This window comes from Elephas maximus, chromosome 1 (assembly GCF_024166365.1).
Source record: "Elephas maximus indicus isolate mEleMax1 chromosome 1, mEleMax1 primary haplotype, whole genome shotgun sequence".
NCBI classification, from domain to species: domain Eukaryota; kingdom Metazoa; phylum Chordata; class Mammalia; order Proboscidea; family Elephantidae; genus Elephas; species Elephas maximus.
The window spans coordinates 73,315,206-73,331,116 of NC_064819.1; the positions used below are offsets into that span (position 1 = coordinate 73,315,206).

The window sequence follows — 15,911 nt, forward strand, 5'->3', positions numbered from 1 at the left end:
ATGCCCTCGGCTCAATAGGCAGGACTCTCCCAGGAGCCTGTGTTACTTCCCTCACTTAAGCGCAGATTTGTAATAAAAATTCTAATGCCAGTGACATGTTTTTTGGACATATAAGAAACTAACCACTTGGAGAATCATATTTGAGGGGTCAGAAAACTCCACACATGAAGATCGGTTTATAATTTACAAAGAAAATAGAAAGTTTTGTTCCTCTGAGTTGAAATTTGACGAGCACAGCGGGAAATATTGCAAGTTTTTGGCATAAGGCCTTGAGCTTTGCTCATAATCTGAGACCACCTGGAAGCTTGAGGCTTCGGGGATCATTTTCTGAGAAAAACTGGGCAATTCAGACTAGGGAATTTTGATATTTTTGAGCTTTTTTGAGGTGTAACAAACACAACTCGGGATCGGAGAGGAGACTCTGCGGCTGCCAGTGAGGCGGGCTGGACAGCGCACCAATCACCGCGCAGCTCCGCCCTATATAAACCGGCGGGCGCAGCCGCGCAGCCCGAGTCCCGGCCAGTGCCTCTGTTTCCTGCTGGAGTTGAGCTTCCCATACCCGCCCTTAGCATGTCCGAGACTGCGCCTGCTGTGCCCGCCGCTCCGGCCCCTGCCGAGAAGGCGCCCGTGAAGAAGAAGCCTCGCAAGTCCGCAGGTGCCGCCAAGCGCAAGGCGTCCGGGCCCCCAGTGTCCGAGCTCATCACCAAGGCGGTGGCCGCTTCTAAGGAGCGCAGCGGCGTGTCCCTGGCAGCGCTCAAGAAGGCGCTGGCGGCCGCCGGCTACGATGTGGAGAAAAACAACAGCCGCATCAAGTTGGGTCTGAAGAGCCTGGTGAGCAAGGGTACCCTGGTGCAGACCAAGGGTACTGGCGCCTCAGGCTCTTTCAAACTCAACAAGAAGGCAGCTTCTGGGGAAGCAAAGCCTAAAGTCAAGAAGGCGGGCGCGGCCAAGGCCAAGAAGCCTGCGGGAGCGGCTAAGAAGTCCAAGAAGGCGGCGGGGGCAGCCACCCCGAAAAAGAGCGCCAAGAAGACCCCAAAGAAGGCGAAGAAGCCGGCTGCGGCTACAGGAGCTAAAAAAGCGAAGAGTCCGAAAAAAGCGAAAGCAGCCAAGCCCAAGAAGACACCCAAGAGCCCAGCAAAGGCCAAAGCGGTGAAACCCAAGGCGGCTAAACCGAAGACCGCCAAGCCCAAGGCTGCCAAACCAAAGAAGGCGGCAGCCAAGAAGAAGTAGGAAGTTTCTTTGGCCAACTGCTTAGAGGCTGAATACAACCCAAAGGCTCTTTTCAGAGCCACCCAGAGATCTCAGAAAAGAGCTGTTGCACATTACAAGGTTCGTGGCAGTAAGCCACAAGACACAGGGAAGGGGTGACTCCTTAAGATGAGGGTGAGGGTTCGTGGGACAGTGGTCCTAGTTAAAATTCTAAGATTTGCCGGAGTTGAAAAGACAGCCACATTTCGGGTCTAGGGAGTGCACCACTTTGGAAGCAACCTTGTTTGGAGACTTTTTTACCCGTCAAGACGCACATAATTGGTAGTTTGTATGCAGCAGATAACCGCCAGAATTTTGGTGCAGTTGATGTTGAGATGTAAGAGGGCCAGGAGCGAACTTTAACTTGGTGCGGAGTTCCGCGCTCGCCAACAGCGCGTTGCCGGCCAGCTCCAGCATCTAGGCGGTCATTCAGCGGCCAGGTGCTCTCCAGCCGGCCCAATCCGCAGAGCTGTTCTTGGGAGCCAGCATTGACTCCACCCACAGGCCTAAAGCTTGTAGACTTTAACTGTCTCCTCTCTGTGACTATGCAGCAAGCTTCTTTGGAAAGATATAAGAAACTTTGCGCAGTCTAGGTTAAGCTTTTTGATTGGGTCAAAGCAAAGTAATGAAACAGCCAATGAAATGCAGACCGGAAAGTGTTATTTACAATCGCATTTGTGACGACATACTTAGACAATCCAATCGTAAGCGCAATCTTGTTAACTTTATTTGAATACCGCGTCTATAAATAAATGCGATTTTGTTGGGTTTGGTTATTTTCCCACGTGTTTGCGGTACTGTTGTAAGTTAAAACGTCGCGATGCCTGAACCCACCAAGTCGGCTCCAGCCCCGAAGAAGGGCTCCAAGAAGGCGGTGACCAAGGCGCAGAAGAAGGACGGCAAGAAGCGCAAGCGCAGCCGCAAAGAGAGCTACTCCGTCTACGTCTACAAGGTGCTCAAGCAGGTCCACCCCGACACCGGCATCTCCTCTAAGGCCATGGGCATCATGAATTCCTTCGTCAACGACATCTTCGAGCGCATCGCTGGTGAGGCGTCTCGCCTGGCGCATTACAACAAGCGCTCGACTATCACATCCAGGGAGATCCAGACCGCGGTGCGCCTGCTGCTGCCTGGAGAGCTGGCCAAGCACGCTGTGTCCGAGGGCACCAAGGCTGTCACCAAGTATACCAGTTCCAAGTAAACCTTTCAAGTAAGCGCCTTTACACTACACCTAATCCCAAAGGCTCTTTTTAAAGCCACGCATGCTTTCAACAGATGAGTTGTAATCCCTAATATTCTGAATGCTCTCGTTCAGCTTCTCATACCAAATTTGAAGCTACGTTACCATTCTTAAATGTTCTGTTACATCTGCGTGGAAAAGATTTGTAAGGTACGGTGAATAGTAGAATAAACCGAGCTCTCACTAAGGGCTTGTACAATTACGTAAAATCATTAGCTCATTTAGTTTCACTTAACTAGAAATTAATAAAAACTTTTAATACATTTCAAGTGTACCATGTGTACGTCTGCAGGTAGATGGTGATGTTGGTTCTCTAACGACTGGATGCACTCGGGGTGATCAGTGCTTAATATGAGCCCAAAGGGCCCTGACAACTTTGTTCGCCTCAGAACCCCCCCCCTTTTTTTTAATCAAAATATGTATTACTAAAAAAGGCTGAAGACAATGTGAATTTTCACGGAAGTATTACAAAGGGTTTCCCAGTTTGCTTGCTTTGCAATTTGGCCAGTTTCTGCTTGAGGCTCTGAGCAGGCTCAGAGTGGGAGGGGAGGAGCCTAATGGTGTGTCAAAAAGGGACAGAGGAAGGGGAAGGAGTCAGGTCTCTCATTTACAGGCTTTTACTCCAAAAGAAGCCGTAATAGCAGGGTCTGGTTAAAAGCCCTCCAGGTAACGAGAGGGAAGTCTAACATTCAACGGGTTAAGGTGTTTGAGTGTGGTCAGGCAATCGTTACCCTCAGGACTGAGGCCCCCTTTTCAGTACCATTCACCCTTTCTCAGATTCCCTGAGTGTCAAAGAAGTCAGGGTGTAGAAAGGAAAAGAAAGCCTCTTGACAGGATGTGGCTTCTGGTGTGCAAGGTAAGCTGGCATTAAGGTCTTTTACTGCTAGGGCATGAAGTTACGTGGAGAAAATAAATCTTAAAAAAAAAAAAAAAAGGAGGAATTGGGAAGGAGTAATCAATATGGAAGGAACCAATGACTCAGAGTTTGACAAGATAGTTGTGAGATGGATGAGGCTAGGCTTGGAGTGAAGTGTTTATTGAGATGGAGAATTTGGTTGAAGTTGATGCTAGCAGAAGTAGGAATGAATATAGCAATTGCAGTGTCCTGACACCTTCCCAAATAAACATGGATTCATGCACTATGGGGGTAGATTTTTTCATAACATGATGAGATTGATAACCTGGATGGACAACTAAATCCTGCATACTTCTTTTTTTAATTCCTAAAAGCACCAAAGAGCTGCTAAGAAAGTAGGGAACTTAGACCCAGGGACTTGACCCACAGGAAGCCCCCAGCACCACACCTGGCTTTCACCCAAACATGACCTTTGGCTTTTAGGGTATTTATTACAAGGAGTCTGTCCATGGTGGAGAACCTGATAAGAAATCTTTCTCCGTGAAGTTCAGACACCTGATCAAAAGCAACATCCTCAAAGAATGAACCAGAAATAACTTCCACCCACAGCCACAAACGCACTTAACCACAGGTGACTGTAGAGAAAAGTTTGTGTGGAGAATTTGGACTACAAGTGAGCCCTCACACTGACTTATTGCAGGCTTTCACACCACAGGAATTCAGAGAACCCAAGCTGGTTTTGTGCCCCTGTGCCCCTAGTAGAAGGAAATACAATCTCTGGATAAACCAGCTTCATTTTAGTCCTCAACAAATCTCCACAGATAAACTATCAAAGACAATGACTGAGCAACATCACAACCAAAATTAACCACGCACTGTGAAACAAGACGCTGTGACCCAGAACAAGAGCAACAGACAACAGAAGCAAAAGAAAAGAGAATTACCAGATACAAATTACATTTGACTAATATCTTTAAAAAAAAAAAAAAAGACTTCAAAATATGTTCAGGAACTTATACAAAGAATGACAACATTTGAAAAAAGAACCAAATAAAAATTCTAGAATATATATATACGCATACATATGTACGCATACATTTGTGTATAACATATATATGTTAATTATATCACAAAATCAAAAGCATATAAAATGGGTTCAGCAGCCAGTTGGACCCAGGTCAAGTAGATAGCCAGATCTTAAGAAATTATCCAAAATGTAGCATAGAGAGCAAGATATTAAAGTGAGTTTAAGAGATCTGGAATTTGTAATGAAAAGATCTAACATGTATCTAATCATAGAACCAGAAGGAAAGCTGGAGAGAATGATGCAGATGTATGATTGAAAAAATCATGACTGAGAATTTTCTAGAATTGATGGATTATTCACGTAATTAAAACTGAGAGTAAAAATAATAGAAGAAAAAGGGGTTAGTATCTGACATTGTATAAGTAATCATAACAAATGTAATGCTGATTTTCATAGGGTTAAGTTTTCTGTCTCATACAACAGATGGCATCAGACTGAAGTATTGCTTGAAATTTTGTGTGGGGAATAATAATTGAGTAATTGATCATTTATATATATTTTACATCCAGCTAACTTAACCACATTTTGTTAATTCTAATCAATCTTTAATGGACTGTCTTACGATTTCATTGCATATAATACTGTTGTTGTTGTTAGGTGCCATCAAGTCAGTTCTGACTCATAGCGACTGTATACACTACAGAACAAAACGCTGCCCGGTCCTGAGCCATCCTTACAATTGTTGTTATGCTTGAGCTTATTGTTGCAGCCACTGTGTCAATCCACTTCATTGAGGGTCTTTCTCTTTTCCACTGACCCTGTACTTTGCCAAGCATGATGTCCTTCTCCATGGACTGATCCCTCCTGATAACATGTCCAAAGTATGTAAGACACAGTCTCACCATCCTTGCTTCTAAGAAACATTCTTGTTGTACTTCGTCCAAGACAGATTTGTTTGTTCTTTTGGCAGTCCATGTTATATTCAATATTCTTCGCCAATGCCATAATTCAAAGGCATCAATTCTTCTTCGGTCTTCTTTATTCATTGTCCAGCTTTCACATGCATATGATGTGATCGAAAATACCATGGCTTGGGTCAGACGCTCCTTAGCCTTCGAGGTGACGTCTTTGCTTTTCAGCACTTTAAAGAGGTCCTTTGCAGCAGATTTACCCAATGCAATGTGTCTTTTGATTTCTTAGATGCTGCTTCCATGGCTGTCATTAGCAAATAAAAATGTTTGATCTTCCCAATAACTATTTCTGTTAATTACTGTTAGTATCCTTTTGAATTAGCTAAAATCACGAACACCATCCCATATTAAACATGCTAGCAGGCATCATTGTCTTCCTTCATTTCATGAAAATGGCTTTAGTAGTTCATTATTTATAAGAACTATTTGCTTTTTGGATTGCGAACAGTCTTTATTGTGTTAATGTAGTTTCCTTTCTAATCTTATTTTAAGAGTTTTTATTAGGAACAATTTGGGAGTTTTATCCAGTCTTTTTTTTTTTTTTTTTTGGCATCTGCTAAAGGCAAGTGCTTTTTCTTCCTTCACCTGTTGTAATGAAGTATAGATAGATTTCCTAATGTTTATCCAGTTTTGCACTCCTAGGGCAAATCTTATTTGGCCATGTTAAACGTTACTATTATTTAAATAGTGGCTGGATAAATTTTGTATTTTTCATGAATTTTTTCCATCTTTATTCATGCATAAAAATTGTTCTATGATTTTCTCTTTTGGCATTGCCTTTATTAGATTTTGCCATTAAGATTGTGGTAGCTTTGGAAAAATGATTGTGGGGCTCTTCTCTCCACCTGAATATATTACTTATTGCTGTGTAACAAATTATCCCAAAGATGAATAGCTTAAATAAATGGACATTTATTATTTCATACAGTTTCTGTGGGTCAGGAATCCAGGAGTGATACAGCTGGGTGGTATGGCGAGGGTCTCACATGAGGTTGAAGTCAAGATTTCAGGAAAGTCTGCATGCAGTCACCCTCCAAGATGGCTAGCTGCGTGCCAAGTTCATGTTGGCCGTTGAGAGGCCTCAGTTCCTTGCAACATGGACCTCTCCATAGAGTTAATTGAAGGTCCTCAAAAAGTGGCAGCTAATTACCCCCAGAAAGGGAAATTATAGGGGGAAAGAGAGACAGTGGGAAGAATAAGCTATCATGCCTTTTGTGACCTACTTTCAGAAGTCACATACTGTCAACTTCTGCCACATTCTATTCATTAGAAGCAAGTCATTTCCAAGCTCGGGGGGGAATTAGGCTTTACCTTTTGAGGTAAATGTAGTCAAAGAATTTGTGGACATATTTTAAAACCACCATGTCATCTGTTTTTATATATTTTCAGTACTTGAATGTAAAAATTATTTATGCTTGAAAGATTAGATAGAGCTCAGCTGTAAAATCAGCTGGGCTTGATATCTTTATAAGGTAGAACTTTAAGAATCTCAACAGCTTAGACTACAATTGACCACTATTAGAGACAAAGGCAAATAAAATACCCACGTGATCAGAGACTGTCCTAATGCATTTTCCCTTAGATATAGGGTCGCTATGAGTCAGAATCGACTTGTCAGGCAATAGTTTGTTTTTAGCAGTGACCCCTGTGGATATGTATAGGGTCGCTGTAAGTCAGAATTGACTCGATGGAAATAGGTTTGGCTTTGGTTTTGCGATAATGTAAGATATTAGCCCAGCACATACTTTAGAAAAGTATTGAGTGTATTGAGTCAATCCATCTGAGCAATGCTAAACTGCAGTCTGTAAAGCAGGTATCTGCTGCCTTATCATTGTTAGAATATCCAATGAACTAATAGGTTTGGTCTTTTCAAACAAAAACAAAGTACAGGAGAAAAATAAACACAAGTAAAAGTTAAGATTCCAATAAACACTATATGAAAATAAAAATACATATATTTGGAAAAAAAAGTAACGACATTTAAAATAAGAAAAGTTAAAGCCAATTTAATAATCTATTTAAAACATAGAATTTAAGATTGATCATTGATTAATACTAAAAAAAAAAAAAAGAGGGCTTAAAGTGTAAGGTAACTTAAGGTAAGAAGAAACCAAATAGAAGAATTTAATCATGAAAGCTTACAAGGAAATTCTAGGTGTCTCAAAATTCCCTAGTAAACTGTAACATTGCTACAGCTCAGAGTGTTTGTTTATATATAAATTCAACAGATACTGAGTATTCTTGGGCTGGGCACTGGGAGGGGTCCTGGAGATACAAAGAGGTAAGATTGTCTTCGACCTACTTACTGGAACCATCAGCTTTGTAGACTGAGAGTCAAGGAGGCTCTCAAATATTGCTTTCATTTTCTTTTGTTTTTCACTAAGGCCTAAAAAAATGTTTCTCACACAGGAAATCTGAAGGCAAGTGAGTGGCTTTGGCTCATATGGGGACTGCCAAACGCATTCAATTAAAGAAAATTACCCCAATTTTCGAGTGGTAAACAAAATTGAATAATATTAATATCATTGAGACAGTGTAAAGATAAGAACAGTCCCTAAGATCACCCTTATTTCTGCCACCAATTGCAAATTCAGAGGTCTCCAAAACCATCCTCGGGTTTGATAATTCACTAAGACTCATAGAAATCACTGAAAGCTGTTACAGCCATGTTTATTACAGTGAAAGAGATTAAAATCAGCCAAGGGAAGAGATGGCAAAGGCAGAGTCCAGAGAGGTTTCGAATGGGGAGCATCCAGTTGTCCTGTCCCAGTGGAGTCGTGAACAACATTAACTCCTCAAGGCAATGATGTGTGACCAAAGACACGGAGTATTGCCAACCAGGGAAGCTGACATGAGCTTTCCTATCCAGAGTTTTTATTTTGGCTTGATCACATACACCTGGTTGATAGCTTGAGTGGCTGACCTTTAGCCCCCACCCCCTCTGGAGGTAGAGCAGATACAACCTGACCTCAAACCCCCAACATAAGTCACATTGTTGGACTATTTGGTATGACCTAAGGCCCCCAGGTAAACAAAGACACTCTTATCAGGCAGAACATTCCACGGGCATAGAGATCACCTCCCAAGAGCCAGGGGCAAAGGCGAGGCCTCTCTTTGAGGGAGGTTAATTCTTTACTACATACATAAAAAAAATAGTGATGAGAAAAAGTGTGTTTTTGAGATTCTTAATGAGATAGCTATCATTGGCCATAACTTCAGTTGTAAAGCTATTTGATTTTTATTATTGCTGTTAAATAGTTTTGGCTATTCAGATTCATTGTGAACCCCCAAAATTATAAAGATGTCTCACTGAAGATTATTTTTTGTGCTTTGCTCAGATGAACGACCTCAGCAGTCTTTTCCCTGATTTGTACTCCCAACACCCCTCCAAACCCTGGCTGCAGGAAAAGAAGACTGGGAAGATAATAGAAAACAACTTTGGGGAAAGCTCAGAGTTCTTAAAGAGTTCTTGTTCTGATAGCATGGGTATTCAGTGCGAAACAGAAAAAAAAAAAAAAAAAAACTTGTTTTCTTCACTTAAGCAGCAGTCGTTGAGTGGTTTTCCCTTCATAAAACAGGAATTCTGCTATCACAGACAGCGAACAGGAATTGTAGAAAAGTGGGCAACTTGCTTTTGAGGATTTTGTTTGAAAGTTAACAGTAAATGTTAATAGGTATTTCATAAATACAAAACAAGGTATTATAAATATAACAGTCAAATTTTGCCTTTTTTTTTTTTTTTTTGGATAGAGGGAGGAGCATGGGAAGAAGAGGAAAGGTGAGAGAAATTGGGGAGGAATCAGGAAAAGAAGGAAAGAAGCAAACTGGTTGGTTGCAAAAGGCCTCGGTTCCTTGCCACACAGACCTCTCCATAGAGTTAATTGGAGATCCTCAAAAAGTGGCTGCTGATTTCCCCCAGAAAGAGAAATCACACAGAGAAAGAGGGAGGGAGGGAAATTGCTGAGAGAGGAGCCAGCAGCCCACAACAGACTACGGTAAGACAAAGGCAGAGAGAACAAAGAGAAAAGGAGGGGGATGCAAAGGTAGACCTTGTCGTATATTTGACGTCTTGTGTGCAGTCAAGTTAATTCCGACTCATAACCCCTTGCGGTCCAGTCGTTTCCGACTCATAGAAATCCTATTGGACAGAGTAGAACTGCCCCATAGAGTTTCTGAGGGGCTTCTGAGGAGCGGCTAGCGGATTCGAACTGCCGGCCTTTTGGTTAGCAGCCGAGCTCTTAACCTTTGCACTACCAGGGCCCTATTCCGACTCATAGTGACCTTATATGGCAGAGTGGAAGTGCCCCTTAAGGTTTCTTAATGTTTATGGGCGCAAACTACCACATCTTCTTCCTGCAAGCAGCTGGTGTGTTCAAACCTCTGACCTTTCAGTTAGCAGCGGAGTTCTTTAACCACTGCACCACCGAGGGCTCCTTAGTTATGTATAATACCTGTTAAATGATTACTGAATTACCCCCCGACACTTCTATTGGATTGAGTGGATTTGTTAAAATGTCATCCCATCTGGGAGACTTTTTCTGACCAAAAAAATGAAAAATGGCACCCTTCTATGCCCATTCTTAACATTCTCTATTCTTTCTTTTTCATTATACATACACCTGAAAACATTTATTTATTGTCTGTCTCCCTTCATCACTCTCAAGACTGTAAACTCCATGAGGACAGGAACTTGTCACTGTAGTCACTGCTGACCCCCTAATGCCTAAGGCTGTCCCACACATACAGTATACTCTCAATAGATATTTGTGGCATGATGTAATGAATTAATTGAAGTATACATGTGTCCAGAGCCCTGGTGGTGAAACGGTTAAGAGCTTGGCTGCTAATCAAAAGGTTGGCAGTTTGAATTCAGCAGCTGCTCCTTTGAAACCCTGTGGGCAGTTCTACTCTGTCCTATAGGGTTGCTATGAGTCAGAAGGGTCACTATGAGCAATGGGTTCATGTGTGTGTGTGTGTCTGTGTGTGTGTGAAAACAGGGATAGAAGCCAGAGCTGAGTTGTCACAATAGTTCAATTGAATGAGTGACTCAGCCTTTCTGGCCTCACTTTCCTCATCTATACAAAGAGGATATTAATAGTAAGCACCTCCTAGAGTTAAGAATTACATGAGGTAATTCAGGTAAAGCTCTTGAAGCGGGAATGGACATTTAGTAAGCACTTAGCCATTGTTAGCAATTACTGTATTTTCTTTGGTCACTGAGTTAAAATGAAAATCCAAGTGGCCAGTCCTCCTCAGGTTGCAAATTGAAGGGAGAAAGTATGAGCTTTTCAATTCTTCGAATCTCATCACAAAAAGAGTAGTTGGGGGATTTGGTACAAAGATCAAATTGTTCAGGAAGGTCTCTTGACTAAGCATGATTTGAGCCAACATCTGTTAATGCTAAAAATTAATTACTAAAGTGTAGCTAACACTGGAGCGGAGGTTCCTGATAGTACAGTATAGTACTATCACATGTTAAAACAACCCTCTTCTCTGCATGGCAATTCTTAGTGCTGTTGGAAAAGTGGCATCTAACAAAAAAAAACCCTTTTAATTTTTCATTCAGGGGAGAGATCTCAATGCAGAGAAGAAACGAATGCAAGCAGTAACTGAAAATGTGAATCAGCCCATAGAAGTTATGAAGTATGAAAAGTCTGACCTGCCTGAAAAAGAGTGATTAGTGTGTATATTCTGCCCAAATCCAACCCATTCTGGAGATTGTGACATTTTATCTTCTTCATTTTATTTTTTGTACGAGTTATAAAAATAGAACTTACTTTTAAGGCTCTGATTTGTTTGGAAGACTAATTAGAGTGTCTTGTTTTCCCCTTTGATTTGGTCACATTTATTATGAGCTTATATTTGAATATATCTCCATTTCCTGGTAAAGTGCCTGGCACGTAATAGGTGCTCAATAAATACTTGCTGAATAAATAATTTGTGTGAATCTCAAGAATTTGAGTTCAACATGCTTCCCTCTTGAAGGGGTTTATGTTCACCTTAGTAAGGACTGGGGGGTGCTACAAACCTGCATGACTTTAATTTCTCTAGTGCTATTCATTGAAACCCCAGACCCTGTATAGGTCTATGGTTAAATCCTTGAAGCAAATTGCCTCTCCTCCCTCCACAGAGCCCTGCAGAGACAAGCAGTTTTCTTCTCAGGAATCTCTGTCAGATTTGTTTTTTTCTCTCTAACCTACCAGGGTAGTGCAAGCGGTTAAAGTGGTGGGCAGCTAAACAAGAGATTGGAGCTCCGAGTGTACCTGGAGGTGCCTCAGAAGAAAGGCCTGGCAATCTACTTCTGAAAACTCAGGCATAGAAAACCCTTTGGAGCATAGTTCTACTCTGACATAGGAGTCAGAATCAACTCCATGGTGACTGGTTTTTATCCTTTCTGCAAAGCTCTTGGCTTTGTGCTAGGTGTCTCCAGTTTCTTTTAAGGGCTTGGATTCCTCTTCCCCGAGGAGCCGCCATTAACTCCCAAAGCTCTGAGTCCTGATAATGGTCTGTGCCCCCCAGGGAGCCCCAGCAGGTATGTTTATCACCCTGTTTTCAACTCCCAGGTTTTTGTTGCTCTGAGGGATTTGGGGACATTTTCCTTGTTAGCTGGGCAATGCTTTACTAGCATATTTGATGTAGTTTATTTAGTCTTTAGGTGTTTTACCCCAGGAGAATTTTCCAGAACATCTTGTTTTGCACATTGCCACTGAAAGTTCTTGTGTCCCTCTCTAACCCTACTAATACTTTTAGCCTTAAGTTCTATTTTGTCTGATATTAATATTGCTTGTACTTGCTCTGTCTTGGTAAACATTTTTTGGCACATTTTCCTCACATCTTTATTTATTTTTCCTTTTCAAATCCATCCATGACTGTTTCCAGTCTCAAATAAGAGGAGCATTCTGTAACACACATTTTTATTATATACATTCTTTTGCTTTATGAACAAGTAAACATCATAAAAAGATAAAATATTGTATATACCCCAGAACATTGACATATGTTTTCCTGAGAAAAACAAAACATACAGCTTCCATAAGACCACAATCGTGATGCTACATATACATAGTAAAATAACTTAGAATAAATCACATTTAAATTAGCATCTACCCTTATTTCGGAGTTCCAATTTGTGTAAAACCTAAAAAAGATCCCTGTTCCTGGACCTGGAAAGAATTTTTACGGGACAAAAGTATATCAGAGAGTGGTTTGGGATGATTTAAAAAAAAAAGGAAATAGTATTATGGTTACACAACATCGTGACTATACATAACACTGTTGAATTGTATATGCCAACAATGGTTAAAATGATAACTTTTATGTTATGTGTATTTTATCACAATGAGTGAAGAAAGCCTACTAGAGAAATCCACTTATTTATAAGCATACTAGCAAATTTTCATTTTTAAACTGGTAGTTTTGTGGGTCCAGTAACAACTTTCAGGTCATCATCAAATACCGCCTCTGAAGAGTTTAGAACAGGGATTCAGGAGCCCTGCCTAGACAGGCAGTTTTCACGGTAGCCAACATATATTACTATGAACAATAAATCTATTTCCTTAATTTCAGTTCACATTTTCATAAAATAAGTGTGTTCAATAACATTTTTAATTTTTGTTTTTAAGTGTCAGGACCAAAACCCATTGCCTTCAAGAAAATTCTGACTCACAGCAAATGTCAGAACCAGCAGGACTTAAAAGAGCTATCTGTAGATTGCAACTGACAGTGTTGAAGATCAGCATTTCAAATCTACCAGCAGCTCTTTTGGAAGCCCTAGAACTACCTTGGCCTATGGGGTCTCTGAGTCAGAATCAGTGGTTTGGGGATTTTTTCTTTTGTTTTGTTTTGTGATCCTGGAAAACAGTGTCTTTTAAAGAGATCCTCCACCCTTTGTGGTCTGGAAAAAGTTTTCTGCAAGAAACCATCCTTCTTCCTATGACTTAGACCAACCTCACAGATGCCCTTCTTTACCTATGACAAGGCCAGACACAGAAAGTCCTCATAAAAGATAGCTGAGCTACTTATCCCCACTGGTCAATCAGTACAAAATACTTATTAACCAAACTTTGGCTCAATTTCTCTCCTTACCCCAGCCCCTGAACTTTGACCCACCCTCAGCCTGAGGCAGCATACAAGGCCTCCTTAAAGGCTCCTAGACAGAATAGGCTGGCCTCAGGGTAAAAACCTCTGACCTACTATCTGATCACTCCACCCTTTCAACTGCCTTCCCAGCTCTCAGTTCTTTCTACCCTTACTTAATCCTTGATAGCAACTAACAACATAAAAGAGAAATCCCTTTTGCCTAATCCTTGAGAAGCTTGCAAATTCTATGGTTGGAGCATGCTCCCTATTAAAATAATCCTTCCTCCTCCCTCCTTGCAATGATCCTTTTGAATAAAGTCTCTACTGACCAAGTTGGAGCTCTGGTGGGACAATGGTTTAGAGCTCTGGCTGCTAACCAAAAGGCCAGCAATTTGAATTCACCAACTGCCCCTCGGAAACCCTATGGGCAGTTCTATTCTGTCCTATAAGGTCACTATGAGTCAGACTTGACTCCATGGTAATAGGTTACTTACCATGTTGGATTCACTTTTTCTTTAGCACAATTCTTGGACTATTTTGTCTGCTCTGTACACTATGTGTTTCATTAAATTCATGTAGGTGTAGAATGAACACTCCTGTCTAGATCAATCCTCACTACTCTTCAGTGTTCTATAGAAGCCAACTTTATCTATGCATCATTCACATGTTTAAAGTATTTGCTTGGTCCCTTAGGCCACCAATTTATATTTTATTAACCCAATAGTTAACTACAAAAATGGTTTACAATTGTGGGACAAATGGTCATGTGTTGTTCACTTGATGCTGTTATTTTATTAATCAAATTTGCCCTGAATTGGAAAGAAATCAGGCCAAAAAAGATTTTGTGTTCTCAGGCAATGTGTCCTTGTTTGCAGAATGCTCACAGACATTTGTACAAGTAGGTTCCCTTTTCAGGATAAAATCTCAAGGGGAGGATGAAATTAAGTGTGAGAAATTGTCACACCAAAAATTATTGCACGTTAATTTAACTCTACAGCTTTAGCTCTCAACTTGTGGATTTCAACTTTACCCATAATATGTATCAGTTTTCAAATTTATTTTTTAATTAATTGAAATTACATAGAATTTTAAAATGTTGTTTTTCACTTAGCACAAGCCATACTTCAAGTGCTCAATAGCCACATGGCAACTGTATTGGATGGCACAGTTCCAGCCTACAAATTTGAATACAGAATCATGAATCATTCCTACTTTAATTCATATTTCCAGTGACCAGATTTAAAAAATGTTAAAAAGCAAATAGTAAAATAATATACAGAATGTGATTCTATTTATGTGAAGAAAATAAAAGCAAAATTAAGTAATGTACCATTCATGGGTCCATATTTAGAAAGTAAAAATATAAAGGAACATTAGTTTTTCAATGATTAACACAAAATGTAGGATAGTTGTTTATCTGTGGGAATGTGTGTGTGGAGGGAGATAGAACTGGGGAGGGTGACAAAGGGCCTACTAAGATACTAAGGACGTTGTAGTCAACCTGGGTTTTGAGTAGCAATCATTTGTTTTATAATTTTTGTTTATGTTGCATAAGCCCATTTCATGGCTGAGATATTTTACTATAAGTTTTTTAAATCTCTTTAGCCAGAAATAGGGCCCCTGGGTGCTACAAACAGTTCACTGCTCAGCTGCTAACCAAAAGGTTGCTATTTAGAGTCCACCCAGAGGCACCTCAGAAGAAAGACTGGGTGATCTACTTCTGAAAAACAGGCCATTGAAAGCTCTGTGTAGCACAATTTTACTCTGACAAAGGTGGGGTAGCTATGAGTCAGAATAGATTGCATGGTAACTGGTTTAACCAGAAATAAGGAATCTCAAACCTCTTTAATCAAAGATAAGGAATCTCAGGTCCACTGAGTACTTCTTGGCATTTCTGAAACTTCCTATGTCTTTTCCTTCTTTACCTATGTACCGTATCTCCACTTTTGTTCCAGTAGATATAAAAATGCAGGAATTTGAAAGTGTCCAGCAGCAATTTAAAAAATCATGAAGAGCAGCATTGCTTCATTAAAACTGATTATCGAGTCTCAATCCTCCTATTTTATCAGTTGAACATCTGACATGTGGTTGTTAAATGCCTCCATCTGTCTTTTTCTGTGCCTTCTTGCAGTTGCAGATTGTATTACTGGATCCACCTCTCTATGGTTTCCTGTGTATGTACATTTTCTGTCTCTTCCTCTTTAGGTGAATTTTTCTATTTGTTTTGACCCTACTCTTCCATCACTGTCTCTCCTTCCATTGTGTCTATTTTTTCCCCTTTGCATCTGCTGCTTTCCCTTGATCCTGTTATAATTTTCTTTCTCATTTGTCTTTCTCTTCTTTTTCCATCGACTAGGTAGTCTGTAGAATCAAAGCTTTTTATTTTTAATGCTCTCTCTTAGTCATGAAAGGAACGCTCTATTTCCCTTGCTTTTAAAATTAGAGGAAGGTAGCAAAACGATTCTGTGGTATATAGTAATGATGGATACA

General features: G+C 40.6%; 2 protein-coding genes across 3 annotated transcripts; both read left to right on the forward strand.

Annotated features, from left to right (window-relative positions):
* Positions 1 to 518: 518 nt before the first annotated feature.
* On the forward strand, positions 519 to 1,339 carry H1-4 (H1.4 linker histone, cluster member). The gene has a single exon (XM_049885349.1). It carries the CDS (start codon positions 571 to 573, stop codon positions 1,228 to 1,230), a length of 660 nt encoding a protein of 219 aa, XP_049741306.1. The 5' UTR covers positions 519 to 570; the 3' UTR covers positions 1,231 to 1,339.
* Positions 1,340 to 2,010: 671 nt separating this feature from the next.
* Positions 2,011 to 12,182, forward strand: LOC126076862 (histone H2B type 1-M). 2 transcript variants are annotated; one of them, XM_049885530.1, is made up of 2 exons: positions 2,011 to 2,458; positions 3,828 to 5,745. In XM_049885530.1, the coding sequence occupies exon 1, from the start codon at positions 2,069 to 2,071 to the stop codon at positions 2,447 to 2,449; it is 381 nt and encodes a 126-aa protein (XP_049741487.1). In that variant the 5' UTR covers positions 2,011 to 2,068; the 3' UTR covers positions 2,450 to 2,458; positions 3,828 to 5,745. The 2 variants fall into 2 exon arrangements, with proteins under 2 accessions (XP_049741487.1, XP_049741478.1); XM_049885521.1 differs by lacking the exon at positions 3,828 to 5,745 and adding an exon at positions 10,909 to 12,182 and having other exon boundaries at positions 2,012 to 2,458.
* The last annotated feature ends 3,729 nt before the right edge of the window (positions 12,183 to 15,911 follow it).